This window comes from Physeter macrocephalus, chromosome 13 (genome assembly GCF_002837175.3).
Source record: "Physeter macrocephalus isolate SW-GA chromosome 13, ASM283717v5, whole genome shotgun sequence".
Taxonomy (NCBI): domain Eukaryota; kingdom Metazoa; phylum Chordata; class Mammalia; order Artiodactyla; family Physeteridae; genus Physeter; species Physeter macrocephalus.
The window spans coordinates 16,168,299-16,187,599 of record NC_041226.1 but is presented as its reverse complement, the minus strand read 5'-3'; the positions used below and the strand labels follow the sequence as shown (position 1 = coordinate 16,187,599).

The window sequence follows — 19,301 nt, the reverse complement described above, 5'->3', positions numbered from 1 at the left end:
GGAACAGGTATATGGGGGCTCATTATTCTGTTGTTTCTACTTTAACATATGTCTCGTAACACAAAAAAAACTCTAACTAAAATGGAAGGAATAATAGGTATGGCAAATGCTAGGTGGTGTTTTGGGTTCTGTCCACGTTTTATGTTTTAGAGTTTCTTTTATTTACATTAGTAGGAAAACAGGGTGTGTAATTAGCTCTTAATTGGAAGGTATCTCTTCAGCTTTAGAGTCCTGGAGCAGAGCTCATTGCCTCTGCCTGTTACTGCAGTCTCCAGGGGTCATGATTCAAGAACAACATACACGTGCACATCCATGCACACAATTAGCACAGAACTCCAGGTAGGACCTCAGAGCAAAGCAGTGTAAGGGCTTTGTCTATCTCTGAATTGAAATATTTTGAACCAGCACTTTCAGAGTGGAAGAAAATCAATCCACAATGAACTCTAAATACTTCTGAGAGTAGCTTTATACCAAGTGCTGCCATGAGTGATGGTTCACGAACTAACTTCTTTTCTAGGAAGAACTGGAACTATGATCTGTGCCTACCTTCTTGCCAGTGAAATATTTGCCACTGCAGAGGTATGAAAGATGCTCTTACCAACACTGTCTTAGGCTGATTGAATTTGCTAGCTCTGAAACCTCACTGGTGGGATGTTAACATGATTCCTGAGTCATGGTACTTAATGGAGTTGTAATTGGAGAGGTGATTATTAGAAAGCCTGGTTTGGATACTTTCTCATTTAACTGGCACTAGTTAGTAACTGACCTCAGGGCCTCTTCCTTTGGGACGGGATGAGGGTGAGGTCAGTGAGACAGTCACCTTGGACACAAAATTTAAGGGAATGCTAAAAATCTCAGTAATTAAGATAAATAATAATCTAGTGCAGCATTTAAAAAATCTAAGTTAATGCCCAAAAATCCATCGTGGATACAATATGAATGTTTTAAATAAAGACAGGACACAGTAGAATCCAGATTAATGTGAAATGAGTAAGGTCAAGTTGTGAAAGTGCAAAAAAACCTCAGCAATACAGAAGCTTGACTTGCCTCCCCCAGACCCAGAACTGCTCTGACATAATCCCACCAGCTCCAGGCCTTCCTCCTTTCTCACCAGAATAAGAAGAAGATGGGTTAGGGAAATTTTCTAAAGGACCTTGAACATCCTTGCAAGTGCTAGGTAGGTAAAAGGCATCGTTTTCCAACTCAGAACAGAGTCTCTCCTGGATGTTATTATCTTTGCACAGTCAATATCTGTGGGGCCTGTGCCCTCTGGAAATTTCTGAGAAGACAGGATGGGCTGTTGCTGTGTCTTAAAGCAGGGTCCCCACTCTTTTTCTGCCATGATCTTGCTGAAAAGTCACCTCTTAGAGGGCACTTTCCCAGCAGCTCTGCTTCTCTCTCAGCCTGCAGCCCAGATAAGAGAAGCTGGGGGTTATGATCTGGGCCCAGCACCCTGATTCCACCATCTTCTTTATTTCAAATTTGAGACACACAGGTTAGGAAAATGGATGCTCTAGGGCAGTGTTTTTCACACTGTGGATCACAGTTTATCAGTGAATTGTGAAATCAACTTATTGGGTTGTCACTCGCATTTTTAAATAAAATGGAATCGATTAGAATAGGAAATATCAAAAGGTAAGTATGGTTTGTGAAACTTTTGTTTCAGTTCCGTGTGTGTGTGTGAGAGAGTGCGTGTGTGTGTGTGTGTGTGTGTGTGTGTGTGTATCTCCCAGGTTTATGAATGTGGATTGTAGCTTTAAAAATAAAAAGTTTGAGGGACTTCTCTGGAGGTCCAGTGGTTAGGACTCCACGCTTTCACTGCCGAGGGGTGAGTCCCTGGTCAGGGAACTAAGATCCCATAGGCCGTGTGGCATGGACAAAATAAGTAAATAAATAAATAAAAAGTTTGAAAGCTGTTGGTCTGGAGCCCTAGACAGAGCCAGAGGCCAGTGCTCAGGCCTTTGCTGTCTCTGACTGGCTGCATGCATCTCCATGGCAGGTCACTTGGTTTGGCTTGGTTAATTCTGTTATTTCGGGTATAGCCTCTGCCCAAAGACCACTGACTTAAGGAAATCATGTGCCCTTAGAAACTTCAGAATGCCTTATACAGGAAAGGGACGTGCAGATGACCCATGACTGGCCTGTCCCCTTTTTTATAGGACAGCCTTTATTATTTTGGAGAACGACGAACAGATAAATCCACCAGCAGTAAATTTCAGGGAATAGAAACTCCTTCTCAGGTAAGTGTTCTTTCTTTAAAAGGGGTCACTCTGGGTAATTAGGTTAAGATTGGCATCTATTACCTGGTTTCATTTTAGACTCTCTTCCTTGGGTGATTCCTTAGGTCATCTTCTCCTTGGGTCATCTTCTCCTTAGGTGCCCCGTGACAGGCCTTGATCCCTTCCAGAGGCCAGGAGCCCTGCCTCAGGTGTTGATTGGCTTTGCAAGCACTGAGTTCTCCCCAGAGCACCCTGCTTTCCATTTTAATTGGTTATTGTTTACAGAGTTCAGGAGTTGATTCCCTTCCCGAAGTAGGAAGGTCCAATTCCTAAGGTTTCAGACCCCTGAAGATTATCTGAAGTCTCTAGCCTTTTATTTCCATGTAAAGAGGAACTGAGTCTTTCACAAACCCCTATTAGGGCAATTCAGCCCTTGTAGAACATTGTGTGTGTGTGTGTGTGTGTGTGTGTGTGTGTGTACGCATGTGTAAGGGAGAGACAGACAGTGACAGAAAAAGAGGCAGAGTCGGTGGGAGGGGGGCTGCACTTGAAAAGAGAAAGGAAAGGGAAACGTAACATTTTTCAAAAACCTATTTTATACTAGACACTACTGTACTTTTACATATATTGTCTCATTTAATACTCAGACAACCCATGTGACCCATATGTTATTACCTTATTTTTTTTTCCTTTTAAAACGTTTTATCATGGACTTTTTCATAAAAAGTCAAGACAGTCATACAATAAATCCCCTTATAATCATCACACTGCTTCAGCGATCATTTCGTCATGTGGCCAACCATTCATTCCCTCCCCACTCCACACACACACACACACACACACACACACACACACACGCTTCACTTGCACACTAAACTTGGATTATTTTGAAGGAAATCCCAGACATCACATCATCTTATCCCCTAAGCATTTTAGTATGACATCTAACATAAAGATTCTAAAAAGAACCCTTAAAACCACTGACATATCTAACAATATTATACCTTAATAGTATCAAATGTCTAGTCCTCATTTAAATTTCCATAATTATCTTAAAATCTTTTTAAAACTTAGTTTGTTTCAATCAGGATCCAAACAAGGGCACACATTTCATTTGGTTGCTATGTCTCCTTAAGTCTCTTTTAGTTTGTAGGTTTCCCACCTCTCTTTTTTATTTCCTTGTAAATTGTTTATTGCAGAAACCAGGACGTTTATCCTATAGCGTTTACAACATTCTAGACTTTGTTAAATCCTGCTAAGGGTTTTGCATTCATTATCTAATATAATATTCTCAATAACTCAATGAGGGGCACCTTTATGATGCCCATTTTATAGACTAGGAAATCGAGGTTCAGGGAAACCACCTTTTGAACTAAGAACTCAAATCCAGATCTTTCAGACTCCAAAGCCCGTTATTTCCCATCCTGTGCACAGCTTCTCACTTGGATTGCCTTTTCTATACGGCCCCTCAAACCCAAGTGAGAGATGGTTGGGAATTCTTAAGTAAATGTGGATGTGGCCATGAAGGAGAGTTTTCTTTGAGTGAAGTGACGAAAGCTGATACCCTTGGCCTAGTTAGCAGAACACTGTAACTGCTGGCTCTAGACATTTCATTTGGGATCAAAGAACTCAGCCTTATCCATTCATACTTTTCTGCCAAACTCAAGCAACACAAGAAAAAAAAAAAAAAGATAGCCATAGGCTGTAAGTAATACATCAACTTATGGAAGCCCAGCTCAAATCATGCCATTTCACGCTCAAAATCCATCATGGCTTCTGACTGCCAGTGGCAACCAATATGTTTTAACCTGGCACTCCCAGTCTAGATTTGATTTTTCCAACCGCTTCTTCCACTGTGTGCATTCACACGCTCTAACGCGTTTGGATTGTTTGCCGGTTCCCAGCCTGTTTCTACTTTACACCCACGTGCTCACGAGGGCCCCTTGTCCTGCAGTCTCTTTGCCCTCCCAGCCTGAAGTAGTCTCCTGCTTTTTCAGGAGTTCTTAGAGCCCTTTGTGTTCCTTTTAGGGACTAAGTTGCTTTACATTATTTTCCAGCTATTCGAAGTTGTGTCTTCTCTACCCTTTCTGCAGGCCCACGTCTTGCCCATCTTTCCACCCTGGCAGCCCGAAGTGCCTCATATAGTATCTCCTTTGTCTGTAGTGAGTGCTTACTAAATATATGTTGGTTTTATGAACTTCTGCCACATGCGCCTGTTGTTTTGGGCTGTAGGGGAAAGGAGAGTGAGAGCAAAAGCAGCTCCAGGGCCGTGGTAGGTTACAGGCCTTTAGCAGAGGGTCAAGAATCTGGCGGCAGAAGCCAAGGGGACGTTAGATGTAGCTCCTTCAGGCACATCTTCCCTTCCCCGTTTCCTCTGCAGTCACGTGCAGCGTCTCTAACTTACTCCAGGACTGGCACACCCTAGGCTGCAGCTGAGTCTCTTCTGATTCACTGGGCTAGCAGTGCAGGGACCCGGCCTCAGGCTTGAGGGCTGTGTTGGCGAGGCCCCAGGACAGGGTTCCCTGTGTGTGTGGCAGTAATTCTCAGACACCATCCCCTCCTGACCCTGCAGTGTGGCCATTCAATGCACTGCATACGTTTCATCCACCCCTGAGTTAAGAGCTTGACTGGTCCTTTCCAATGCAGAGGATGGTGGTTAATTTTATTAACACTTCCCAACGGGCGGGGAAGAGTATGAACTTTTCAGTCCGGTTGATTCTGTACCAGAACTCTTCTTAACTTCTAGAAGAAAGGAGAGCCCTTGTGAACGGCTTGCCATAGGAGACGGACTAGGCTAAGAGAACCCCCAGGCTTCCTTGCAAAAATGGAATTGGGGAAAATGGGGAGTGGAGAGATGCTCACTGGCTGGGACTAGAGAAGAATGTGAATGTGCTGCTGGCCTATGGAGCTCTCCCCCTGAGCTTTTACATCTTCCCTTCTCTCATGCCGAGGAGGCTACTCCTCCCCAAAGCACAAACCTTCCTGTAACTCAGCCGCAATGAAGCTTCTACCCCAGACCGACCTCTCCCACATTTGCAGTTAATGGCATCTTGCTGTGATGCTGTCCTAGCTGTTTTGTTGGTTCTGGTAAGTTGCACTCTCAGTCCCAGCAGCCTCTAAGCAACACCTGGCTCCTTTCTTGTTCCTTGCCTGTTGCTCTTCATTCAGTATTTTTTTCTAAGGTAGATATTTAGTCATGAGGCAACAAATGCCTAGTTACATAATGGCACCCAATCAATGTTTCCTTCATCAATTAGTTTCCTTTAAAAAATCAGGACTTTTTACCTCCACTTAAATCGAGACTTCTGTTGTTTTGCAGAACAGATTTGTTGGATATTTTGCAATGGTGAAAAATACCTACAATTTGACTCTGCCTCCAATGAAAAAACTCACGATGAAAAAAATCATTATTTATTCAATTCGTGGTAAGTGCTTTATGTATAATTGGAGAATTGGCAGGAGGGCCAATGTTCTTACTATTCGGGAGGGTTTTCTCATGGTTATATACAGAGACAGTCCCATCGCATAGCTGTTGTTTTGTGTAGCCTCAGGTATAAACCCCTCCCCCTGGAATTGTCCATCAGCCCAGCGCTGCTGTGGCCACATTACCACTGCTTAGGTGGCCTCTCCTTTCCTTTCCCATCACCAATTTGGGGGGCTCCATCCCCCGTTCCCTTTCTCCTGTTCTCATTGCTGCTCTGGCCTCAGCCCAGGGTGTCCTTTTCAGAGTAGAACCTCTGAGATTAAAGGGAAGGAAGGTCCCATGAGACCTGGAGACCACTTGTTTCTCATGCCCATCTCTGGTTCAGGGTTTGTCTTGGGAGATGCATCCCTGTATCATTTTCTCTCCTACTCCTCTCAGAAACCTTTTTTTTTTTTCTTATCTCCTGATCTCTCCCTTTCCCCACCCTCCTACCCTATAACCCCCTCTCCCCCATAACCCCCTCTCCCCCAGCAACTCCCATCAGGATGTCTTAAATACCCGAACGGCAAATGAATTTTGTTGCCACAAATTCTTTTTGCAAATAACTGCTGAGAACTGCTTTGGGCCAGGCCCCCTGCTCGTGTTTCTTTGCCCTTCAGGAGCCCCTGAGTGTAAGCAGAGGAGAGGAAGGTACACAGATGAAGAGCTGACCACAGTGTTGGACAGCTTCCTAGGAGAACAGCACTTAGGTCTTCCCTACCTGAACCTACACGAACACAGGAAAGGGTTGGGAGAAACCTGGCCTCTGGGGAGGCTCTCTCGGCCCCCTAGCTGTTACCAGTTCTTACCAAGAGTAGAAATCCTTATAAACTTCAAAAGAGCTGACGATGCCTGCTTCAGGAGTGTGAGGAGAAAGGGGGCCTGCCGTCGCCCCGAGAGGCAGAGATATTGGTCAGATCGTCCACCTCTGGGACTTGGAAAGGAAGGAGGGGAGAGGAGTGGGCCTCAAGGCCGTGTCTTTGTTTCTCTGTCACCCGCCTAGCTTCCCTGTACAGCTCACCCTCAGGGAGGTGGAAACAGGGACCCCTCAGTGTGGAGGGGATGGGGCCTCACTCACTGCCAGAGGTGCAGCAGGAGGTGATGCTTCTGGTTCCCTAAAGCAACAGCCAGCTTGTGGGGCACGAGGCGCGGTGCTGAGTGCTGGGCCTCTCCTGAGCCTGGCTGCGGGGCGAGGGCGCTGGTGTCCCCCCAGACAGCCTGCTGTTTTTAGCCCTCTGAGGAGTCACACAAAATAAGATCTAGACATGTATTTTTTAACGCTTCGTCCAATTATTCAGAAATAAGAGAACCCTTTAGAATATATGTAAAAACTGCATGGTCAAAAAAAAATTACAATTGTTAGTTAAAATATAAAATGCTTTTTTCAAATTATTTACATATTTCTCCCTTCTTCTCCACACGCCCGCATCGCCGCCCCACTTCTTGGCAGGGGTGAGGAATTGTGAGAGTTACCACAAGCAGATTGCATGGGTTTCTGGCTTCTGGAAACAAACTTCAGCCCAGCAGCGTGGTTTCTGTGGGAAACTTTGGTCTAGATTTCCAAACGAGCGTTGTGCAGGCAGACCCTGGCAACACAGCGTGCTCCAGCAGGAGGCTGCCTGTGCGTATAAAGGAGCAGCTGTGCGTATAAAGGAGCAGCTGTGCGAAGGCCCTGTGGGCTGCAGAGTGCTCTGTGAGGTCCGTTCTGACTGATTTGTGTGTGTCACGTATGAGGGACAGGGTTGGAGTGGAGCCTCGCTCAGAACGCCATCTGCCTTCAGACGTCCCCAGGGTAGAGCCGGGCCTGTCCGGCAGCTGGTGGGTGGGAAGGGACAGCAGTGCCTTGCTCTCCATCCTTTCCTGCAGGAAGTGCAGCGTGACAGGCAACCCAGGTGGCTGTTCAAGCAGCGTCTTCCTCTAGGAAATTGAAACTCAGCTCTAAAACCAAGTTGGTGGCGTGAGAGCCTGTTTTGTACCTGAGTGGATCCTCTCCCTCAGGGTCCTCTTGGTTAACCGTGGGAATCCAGGCATCCCTCGTTTTATTGCTTCACAGACGTTGCACTTGTTCAAAAAATTAAAGGTTTGTGACAATTCTGAGTTGTCAGATGATGGTGAGTTTTTTTCTTTTTTTTTTTTTTTTTTAGCAATGTGGCAATCAACTTTTTTTATTTAATGGTTTGTGTTAGAATTTTATGTGTTTATTTATTGGCTGCATCGGGTCTTTGTTGCTGCTCGCAGGCTTTCTCTAGTTGCTACTCTCCGTGGCGGTGCACGGGCTACTCATTGCGGTGGCTTCTCTTGTTGCGGAGCACAGGCTCTAGGTGCGCGGGCTCAGTAGTTGTGGCTCACGGGCTTAGTTGCTCCGTGGCATGTGGGATCTTCCTGGGCCAGGGTCGAACCCGTGTCCCCTGCATTGGCAGGCGGATTCTTAACCACTGCGCCACCAGGGAAGTCCCGATCAAGTATTTTTTTAATGAAGGTATGTACATTGTTTCTTTTAGATATAATGCTATTGCGCACTAAATAGACTACAGTATAGTGTAAACCTAAGTTTTTGTATGCACTGGGAAGCAAAAAAGTTCGTGTGACTCGATTTGTTGCGATATTTGCTGTATTGCAGCGGTCTGGAACCGAACCCACGGTATCTCCTAGGTAACCCTATAACAGTATCTATACAAACCTCTGTGAGTATTAAACTATTCCAAACAGGCAAATAGGCATTTAGTCTGATGGAGTTTTGGTGCATTTCTCTAACATGAACATGAGAATAGGAATAGTTTCTCAAACTTCTAAGCTTAAAAATGGTTTTAGTAAGTTCTAGCATTTCATATATTGTCCCAGTTTGATATCATATCCTAAGACTGTGACTTCTCTCTTCATATTTTGAATTTTACTTAACCTCTGTGGAGATACTCTTTAGTTAAAACTATAAAGTGCAGATCTAGAGAACAGAGGAACTAACACAAATTTATAAGTACTGCAGGTGAAAACTGGTGGAGAGTTTTATGGGTTTGGTTTCCTCATCTCAGGCTAACATAAAACAGAGGATTTTAAAAGTCTAATTTGAGATCCCTCATAAAGGCTTCCAAGACAGAAAGCTGTGCCCTTTGCAGCTGTTCTTTACGGTGTGGGCCTCGGCTGGCAGAGCCAACTTAAGGCCAAAATTCTTGCTGCACCCACGTAAAAAAGCAGGCCAAACCCAATGACAGCAGCCTTCTTTTGGAATAAGAATTATCCCCTTTGAGGGAGATGAGGGTGGTGGAGTAGGACGCTGAGCTTACCTCCCCCCATGAACACATCAAAGATACAACTCGTGGAGCTACCTGGAGGCTGGTAGAAAGGCCCTTCTCCGGCCAAGGCTGTAAAGGAAAATCCACATGGAGTCTGGCAGGAAGGGAGGAGAAGTGATCTGGTTGAGACCTGCACCCTTGGTGGGGGACCCAGACGTGGAGGGGGGTGTCACGGGCTTGGGGAGCCTCCCTGGGGAGCAAGGGGTTTGAGCCACACATTTGGCACTCCAGCCCTGGGGTCCGACACCAGGAGGATGAGTCCCCTTAGCTGCTTTGAAAGCCAGTGGGGCTCATGGGAGGCTGTAAAACACTGAGACCTCACTCAAGAGAGTGAGTGGTTGCTTATACCCCCATCCTGGCAGACGCAGCAGCCTGAAAACTCTGACCAGGGACAAAGCAGCCTTGGCCAGTGCTCGGTCAATGTCCATATTTAGGAGGAGTGAAACTACCCCAGGGCAGGGACTGCCATCGCCAGCAGGAAAGAAACCAGCTCAGCAGTGAGGCACCAACTCCTCCGGCCCTGACCCAGCCTCTAACCAAGGGTGCACAGTGGGGAAAATGTAAAACCAGCACAGAAGCGCAGCCCCAAACCCTTGAGCCCCTGCTGCATCCCAAACCAAGGTGGAGGCTGCCGTCTCTCTCACACACGGGGTCGCACCTGGCTCCGGCTCTAGCCCCTCCATCTCCAGCCCCGCTTCCCACCAAGGTGGTGGCTGCCACCGCACCCCAGGGGCAGATGGGACCTGTGCGCACTTCTCCCACCAAAGCCACTGAGCATACGCAGACTGCATAGTCCGGCACAAGGGCACGCCTTCAAGACTGGGATAGGTAACTGATTCATTTAATTTCAGAGACAGAGAAAGGTAAACAAAATGAGAAGACAAAGGAGTACGTTTCAAATGAAAGAACAGCAACAAAACAAACCCCTAAAGAATAATCTTCCTTTGAGATTAGGATCACAACAGACTGTCAGGAAAATGTGTGATAGATTCTGAAACGGGCAGTATCTTCTCTAGGCCCACCTCCAGGGTTACCTTCACCTTTCATGGTCTTTAAGCTATTTTACAACTCTAAGTTGTAGAAAACTGATAATAATGCAAATAATTTTTGTACATAAAAATGCAGATTAGTTGTGTCTAGCAGAATGCATCTGATTATTGACCTGTTTTGTATTTATTTGTAAATTCATTTCATCATTCCTTATCTGCCCATACACGTGCAGTACTTTGAAACAGCTGTAGCATTTTACTGGTTCCTTAGTAATAAGTTAAAATTTTTGATGTGTTAAAAAATGCATGTACAGGACAGTGCTATGGCATGCAACAATTTCTATAAAACAAAAGGAGAATATATTTGTTAGTGTGTATATACATATATAAAACCTCTGGGAGAATATATATCCATATTTGATTATACATGCATAGAAAACTAGAAACTAGTAATGGGTTATCTGTTTGGGGCTGGAGAACTGAACAGGTGGGAGATAGGGAAAATGGAGACTTCACTTCATGCCTTTTATACCTTTTATTTTTAAATCGTGCAAATATACTTAAATTATTTAAAAAAATTTTAAATTGGGAATTAATTTAAGCTCACAAAGCAATGCCCTTTTCCTGTCATGTGATAAGTGTTCGACTTCGTTTGGCTCTACACTTCACTGACTTCTGGTCGACATCCGTAGAAAGAAGTTCTGCAGGTGGATGGGACAGAGGGGGAACTGAGGCAAAGAAACCATGATTCCTCATGACAAATTAACTGTGTTAGTGAGAACAAAATTAAATGAACACAAAACAAACTTAATATAACAATTAAGAATGATGGATATATGACTTTATTAGAATATTTGTTTTAGTTCTGTACTTTTAGTTCTGTGCATATTTAAGTGAAATATGCAGGGTGGAAAGGAAAGCTGGAAAAATTAATTGGAGGCTTGAGAAACCAGCCCTTTCATGAAATGCTGAAGTAAGTGGGTCAATTAAATTGAAAAAAAAAGGGGGAAGAAACCATTTGTCTGTAAATATATGCTGAACAATAGCAGGAACGTTTGGATACAGCTATCCTATATTTTCCATAAACTGGATTTAAACTAGGGCAAGAGGAATTTAGACTAATTATTATTAAGAAACATCACAATTAGAAGTCTGAAGAAAGCAACACATCAATAAGAAAGGTTGCACGTCCCCTTCCCTAATTTTTTTTTTTTTTTTCCTATGAAGGTGAAGCGATGAGATTCTAAATCTTAGAAGCTGAACAATTTTTTTTTTTTTCTCCAGCCTTATAAATTCTGCTTTAGGGGACAGAACTGAACTTGAAGCCTTGTCTTTCAAAGACAAAATCCATGCAAGAGCCAAATGATTCAATATTGACACACTGTTCGCTGGGATAATTTTTTCTCTTTTTAATCTGTATTGTTAATTGGTGAGACATTTTGATCTTTGCTCTAACCAGCCTAACTTTTTAATTTCATTCAGGTGTTGGAAAAGGCAATGGAAATGATCTAAAAGTACAAATAATAATGCAACGAAAGCCTGTCTTTTTCTGTTCTGCTTCCAAAAACTGTAGGGTAAGAGAAAGCATGGAAACTGACAATTCTAGTGTTTGTTTTAAATCTCACTGTCAAATCAGCATGTTGCCCTCCCCAAAGCATCACTCACCGCAGGGAGAGGCCGTGTTGCTTCCTGGTTACCATCCAACTTGGTGTCTCTGGGTTTGGATTTGAGTCAAGGGTTAAATTTATTGTCCAAAATAGTTTTCAGGGGAAATAATTTTCCAGAATATATTTTCAGTTCAGAGTGGTGCTTTGCCTTTCACTTTTCCAGAAATGCCAAGCATGTTCCCAGGAACTATCAGAGTTTTAAATTCATGTATCTGGTCACTTTTAGCCATATTCTCTTCTTCTTGGTCATTTTTATTATATGGCACTGATTCTGAAATTTTAATGTGCATGAAAATCACCTAGAGACTGGTAAAGAGGCAGATTCCTAAGTTATACCCCCAAAGTGTGATTCAGGAAATCTGGAAAGGGGCCCAGGAATCTCTAGACTTAGCAATGTCTCAAGTGATTCTAACTCAGATATCCTGTGGGACTGCACTGTGAGAAACAATGCAGGGGTGTATGGATTGGGGAGGAATCTCTTTGGGACCAAATAGTCAGTTTTCTTAAATGCTGAAGAAATGGTTAAGACTACAAACCTTTCCTGGAGCAACAGGAAAGCTTCCTTCATGCGTGTAAGAAATATAAACTTTTAAGATTCTTTTTCTGGCTTTGGTCTCTAGTTCTCCTATTACCTCTCCTCTTCCTTCTTTTTACTCCCCTGACCCCCGGGAGGGGGCACTCCCCCCAAGCCTCATCCCTGGCTTTCTGTTCTTATCTCCACACATACTCTATTCTTGGTTCTACACATCCATTCCCCTACTTTAAACTATAATATCTTCTTTCACTCACTTGACACATATTTATGAGCCCCATACACGGGGCAGACGCAGGAGCTGCAATGTGGGCATTCTTTACCCCAGCAAGTCAAACACAGTTGTCAATCCAAATTTATCCAATGAACTTTTCATCTGCTTCTGCACATGGCACCAGCATTCTCCTCCTCAGACTTTCAAATCTGGTATCATCTTTGATTCTCTGTTTGCCCGTGGCCCCCTAAATCCAGTTAGTCACCAGTTCCTGCGGATGATACCACTGGAATCTCTCTTCACTCGTTCCCTTCCTGTCTGTTCCACTGCCACTACCCGGTCCGGGACCTCATTTGCTCATGCCTAGACTTCTACAATGGTCTCCTTACCTTTGCTTTCTCCTTATACAGGGCAGTATACAGGGTCCTGCAATATGCATCCTGAAATACTGCTCTCATTGTAAAAAGCTGTAGCTAGAGCAGAAGACACACTGTACCCACGGTCAAAGCTAGTTAATATCTTTGGCGCGATATTCTTTTTTTTTTTTCTGGCTCTGGAGGCATGCGGGATCTTAGTTTCCCAACCAGGGATTGAACCCATACCCCCTGCAGTGGAAGCGTGCAGTCTTAACCACTGGACCGCCAGGGAAGTCCTTTTGGCTCAGTATCCTTATCTGTAAAATAAAGGTTACGTCTCAAGTGCTGTGAGGATTGAATTAGATAATATATGTGAAGTTGCTTTGTGAGTTATACATCACTAAATGAATGTTAGATGTGATAATTACCAGGCCAACTTTATCACCTCGGAAATGCTCCACTATAATCTTCAACAACTTCATTTTTTCCTGGGTCTTGAATTCTCAAGATATAGCCCTATCCTACCTGAGCTTATTCGCATTAGTAACATGGCCTGCTGTCTCCATGCCAGGTAGACTGGGTCCCCTCTGGCCCTTCGAACACAACACTCTAATTTCTGCTTCCTGTTTTTGCTGGTCTTTCCCCTCCTCCAGGCCTGCCCTCCCAGTCCCCTGTCTGAACTGGATTCTCTTTACAGAGCTCCTCTTTTTTAAAAATTGAAGTATAATTGACATACAATATTAGTTTCAGGTGTACAACATAGTGATTTGACATTTATGTACATTATGAGATGATCACCGTTTAGTTACCATCTGTCACCATTTAAAGTTATTACAACATTATTGACTATACTCCCTATTCTGTATGTTACATCCCCATGACTTATTTATTTTATAACTGGAAGTTTGTGCCTCTTAATCCCCTTCACCTATTTCACCCATCCTCCTGTCCCCTGCCAACCACCAGTTTGTTCTTTGTATCTATGAGTCTGCTTCTGTTTTGTTCAGTTCATTTGTTTTTTGGATTCTACATGTAAGTGAAATCATGCAGTATTTGTCCTTCTTTGACTTAATTCACTTTGCCTAATACCTTCTAAGTCCATCCATGTTGTCACAAATGAAAGATTTCATTCTTGTTATGGATAATATTCATATATACATACATGTGCGTGTATATATATATATATATATATATATATATATACACACACACATATATACCTCACATTTTCTTTATTGATTTCATTCTTGTTATGGATAATATTCATATATACATACATGTGCGTGTATATATATATACATATATATATATACACACACACATATATACCTCACATTTTCTTTATTGATGGACTTAGGTTGCTTCCATATCTTGGCTATTGTAAATAATGCTACAGTGAACATAGGGTTTCATATATCTTTTCGAATTAGCGTTGTTGGTTTTTCTTTTTTTGGATAAATACCCAGAAGTGGAATTGTTCAATCATGTGGTAGTTCTATTTTTAATTTTTTGAGGAACCTCCATACTGTTCTCCATAGTGGCTGCACCAATTTACATTCCCACCAACAGTGAAAGAAGGTTTCTTTTTTTCCACACCTTCACCAACGTTATTTTTTGTCCTTTTGATAATAGTCATTCTGACAGGTATGAGGTGATGTTCTGGTTTTGAATTGCATTTCCCTGATGATTAGTAATGATGAGCATTTTTTCATGTGCCTGTTGGCCGTCTGTATGTCTTCATTAGAAAAACGTCTGTTCTAGGTCCTCTGCCCATTTTTCAATTGGATTGTTTCTTTTTTTGATGTTTCTTTTTTAAGTTGTATGAGTTATTTTTATATGCTGGATATTAACCTCTATTGGATACATAATTTATAAGTATCTTCTCCCATTCAATAGATTATCTTTACATTTTATTGCAGGCTTCCTTCACTGTGCAAAAGCATTTTAGTTTGATGTAGTCCCACTTGTTTATTTTTGCTTTTGTTGTCCTTGCCTGAGGAGACAGATCCATAAAGGTATCGCTAAGATCAAAGTCAGAGAGCTGACTGCCTATGCTTTCTTCTAGACGTTTTATGGTTTCAGGTCTTACATTCAAATTTTTAATCCATTTTAACTTTATTGTCATATGTGGTGTAAGGTAGTGGTCCAGATTCATTCTTTTGCATGTAACTGTCCAGTTTTTCCAATGCTGCTTATTGAAGAGATTGTCTTTTCCACTTTGTATATTCTTGTCTTCTCTGTTGTAGATTAATTGACCATAAGTGTGTGGGTTTATTTCTGGCCTCTCTATTCTGTTCCATTGATCTATGTATGTTTTTGTTCCAGTAACATTGTTTTGAATAACTGTGTGATACAGTTTGAAGTCAGAAAAACTGATACCTCCAGTTTTGTTCTTTTAAAGATTACTTTGGATATTTGGGGTCTTTTGTGGTTTCACACAAATTTTAGGATTCTAGTTCTGTGAAAAATGCTATTGGTATTTTGATAGGGATTACATTGAATTTGTATATTGCTTTGGGTAGTAGCATGGACATTTTAACAATATGAATTCTTCCAATCCATGAGCACAGTATACCTTTCCATTTAATTGTGTTACATTTATGTCTTTCATCAATGTCTTATAGTTTTCAGAGTGCAGGTCTTTCACTTCCTTGGTTAAACTTATTCCTAAGTATTTTATTCTTTTTGATGCAATTTTATTTATTTATTTATTATTTATTTATTTATTTATTTTTGGCTGTGTTGGGTCTTCGTTTCTGTGTGAGGGCTTTCTCCAGTTGCGGCAAGTGGGGGCCGCTCTTCATCGCGGTGCGCGGGCCTCTCACTGTTGCGGCCTTCTCTTGTTGCAGAACACAGGCTCCAGACGCGCAGGCTCAGTAGCTGTGGTGCATGGGCATAGTTGCTCCGTGGCATGTGGGATCTTCCCAGACCAGGGCTTGAACCCGTGTCCCCTGCATTGGCAGGCAGATTCTCAACCACTGCGCCACAAGGGAAGCCCTTGATGCAATTTTAAATGGGAGTTTCTTAATTTATATTTCTGATAGTTCATTATTAGTGTATTGAAATGCAACAGATTTCTATACATTAATTTTGTATCCTGCAACTTCACTGAATTCATTTATTTGAATAGTTTTTTGGTGGAGTCTTTAGCATTTCCTATATATAGTACCATGCCATCAGCAAATAGTGACAGTTTTACTTCTTCCTTTCCAATTTAGATGTGTTTTATTTCTTTTTACTGTCTAATTGCTGGGGCTAGGACTTCTAATACTTGGTTGAATAAAAGCAGCAAGAGTAGGCATCCTTGTCTTGTTCCTGATCTTAAGGAAAAGCTTTCAACTTTTCAACACTGAGTAGGATATTAGCTGTGGGTTTATTACATATGGTCTTTTTATCTTGTTGAGGTATGTTCCCTCTCTACCCACTTTGCTGGGAGTTTTTTTTTAATATTATAAATGGGTGTTAAATTTTGTCAAATGGTTTTTCTGCATCTATGGAGATGATCATGATTTTTATCCTTTGTTAACATGGTGTATCACATTAATTTCATTTGCAGATGTTGAACCATCTTTGCATCCCCAAAATAAATCCCACTTGGTCTGGTGTATGATTCTTTTAATGTATTGTTGAATTTGGTTTGTTAATGTTTCACTGAAGATTTTTGCATCTATGTTCATCCAGGATATTGGCCTGTAATTTTTTTTTTTTTGCAGTGTCTTTGTCTGGTTTTGGTATCAAGGTAATGCTGGCCTCATGGAATGAGTCTGGAATATTTTGATGAAGGATAGGTATTTACTCTTCTTTAAATGTTTGGTAGAATTCACCTGTGAATCTGTCTGGTCCTGGACTTTTGTTTATTGGGAGTTTTTTGATTACTGATTCAATATCATTATTAGAAATCTACCTATTTGGGTTTTCTATTTCTTCCTGATTGTTTTGGAAGATTGTGTGTTTCTAGGAGTTTATCTGTTTCTCCTAGGTTTTCCAATTTGTTGCTGTAGTTTCATATGATCCTTTGTATTTCTATGGTATCAGTTGTAACTCTTCTTTCATTTCTGATTTTATTTATTTGGGCCCTCTCCCTTTTTTTTCTTGATTAGTCTGTATAAAGGTTTGTCAGTTTTGTTTATCTTTTCAAAGGACCAGTTCTTAGTTTAATTGATCTTTTCTATTTTAAAAAAATCTCTATTTCTGTTCTGATCTTCACGATTTTTTCCATTCTAACTTTGGACTTTGTTATTTTTCTGCTTCCTTTAGGGCTAAGATTAGATTGAGATTTTACTTGTTTCTTGAGTTTGGTCTGTAGGCTCCGGACGCGCAGGCTCAGCGGCCATGGCTCACGGGCCCAGCCGCTCCGCGGCATGTGGGATCTTCCTGGACCGGGGCACGAACCCGTGTCCCCTGCATCGGCAGGTGGACTCTCAACCACTGCGCCACCAGGGAAGCCCCTGAACTTGCTTTTTAGAACTCCTTTTGCTGTGTCCCAGAGATTTTGGAATGTTGTGTTTCCATTTTTATTTGTCTTAAGCTATTTTTTAAATTTTCTCTTTAATTTCTTTAGTGACCCATTGGATTGTTTAGTAGCATGTTGTTTAGTCTCCACGTGTTTGTGTGTGTGTGTGTTTTCTAGTTTTCTTCTTATAGTCAATTTCAAGTTTGGTACTGTTGTCAGAAAAGATGCTTGGTATGATTTTAATCTTAACTTTATTTAGACTTATTTTGTGGCCTAACATGTGATCTATCCTGAAGAGTGTTCCATATACACTTAAAAAGAATGTATATTCTGCTGTTTGCAGGTAGAATGTTTTTTATAATCTGTTAAGTTCATTTGGTCTAACGTGTCATTTAAAGCCAGTTTCCTTATTGATTTTCTGCCTGGATGATCTGTTCATTGCTGTAAGTGGGGTGTTAAAGTCTGTACTATTATTGTATTACTGTCAATTTCTCTTATGTCTGTTAATATTAGCTTTACCTATTTAGGTATGCCTATGTTGAGTGCATAAATATCTACAAGTGTTATATACTCTTGTTGGATTGAACCCTTTATCATTATGTAATGCTTTTTTTTTTGGTCTCTTGTTACAGCCTTTGTGGTTTTTTTTTTTATAATTTATTTTATTTATTTTTGGCTGCATTGGGTCTTCATTGCTGTGCACGGCTTTTCTCTAGTTGCAGCGAGTGGGGGCTACTCTTTGTTGCAGTGCACAGGCTTCTCATTTTGGTGGCTTCTCTTGTTGCAGAGCACAGGCTCTAGGCATGTGGGCTTCAGTAGTTGTGGCACGTGGGATCAGTAGTTGTGGCTTGTGGGCTAAGTAGTTGTGGCTTGCAGGCTCAGTAGTTGTGGCTTGAGGGCTCTAGAGTGCAGGCTCAGTAGCTGTGGCGCATGGGCTTAGCTGCTCCACGGCATGTGGGATCTTCCCAGACCAGGGCTCGAACCCGTGTCCCCTGCATTGGCAGGCAGATTCTTTTTTCCTTTTTTTGTTTTGTTTTGGCAGGCAGATTCTTAACCACTGTGCCATCAGGGAACTCCCACAGCCTTTGTTTTTAAAAATTGGTTTTATTTTTGGGGATTTTAAAAATTGAATTATAGTTGATGGACAATATTATATAAGTTACAGATGTACAACAGTGATTCACAATTTTTAAAGGTTATACTTCATTCACAGTTATTATAAAATATTGGCTATATTCCCTATGTTATACATTATATCCTTGTAACTTATTTATTTTATACATAATTTGTACCTCTTAGTCCCCCCTACCCCTATCTTGCCCCTCACCCCTTCCATCTCCCCACTGGGAACCACTAGTTTGTTTTATATCTGTAAGTCTGTTTCTTTTGTTATATTCCCTAGTTTTATTTTTTATATTCCACATATAAAGGATATCATACAGTATTTGTGTTACTCTGACTTACTTCACTTAGCATAATACCCTCAAAGTCCATTCATGTTGTTGCAAATAGCAAATTGTTTTTTTTATGGCTGAGTAGTATTCCACTGTGTGATATATATATGTGTGTGTGTGTATATATATATATATATATAAAATATATGTTTATATATCACACAGTGGAATACTACTCATATGCCACATCTTCTTTATCCATTCATCTGCTGATGGACATTTAGGTTGCTTCCATATCTTGGCAATTGTAAATAATGCTGCTATAAACATTGGAGTGCATGTTATCTTTTTGAATTAGTGGGGTTTTTTTCTGTATACATACCCAGGAGTGGATTGCTTGGTCACATGATAGTTATATTTTTTGGTTTTTTTGAGAAGCCTCCATACTGTTTGCCACAGTCACTGCACCAGTTTACTTTCCCACCAACAGTGTATGAAGGGTCCCTTTTCTCCACATCCTTGCCAACGTTGGTTGTTTTCTTTTTAATCTTTATTGGAGTATAATTGCTTCACAATACTGTGTTAGTTTCTGTTGCACAACAAAGCAAATCGGCCACATGCATACACATCCCCATATCCCCTCCCTCTTGAGCCTCCCTCCCACCCTCCCTATCCCACCCCTCTAGGTCATCGCAAAGCACCGAGCTGATCTCCCTGTGCTATG

At 41.8% G+C, this 19,301-nt stretch overlaps 1 protein-coding gene across 1 annotated transcript in view; it reads left to right on the top strand.

Moving 5' to 3' along the window:
- The window catches only part of LOC102974106 (phosphatidylinositol 3,4,5-trisphosphate 3-phosphatase TPTE2-like), a 123,104-nt gene that overhangs the window by 91,902 nt on the left and 11,901 nt on the right, over positions 1-19,301 (top strand). Inside the window, exons 16-19 of the mRNA XM_055089673.1 lie at positions 518-579; positions 2,160-2,240; positions 5,539-5,644; positions 11,456-11,535. Of these exons, the coding sequence (XP_054945648.1) occupies positions 518-579; positions 2,160-2,240; positions 5,539-5,644; positions 11,456-11,535 (329 nt within the window). The remainder of the gene's footprint in view (positions 1-517; positions 580-2,159; positions 2,241-5,538; positions 5,645-11,455; positions 11,536-19,301) is intronic.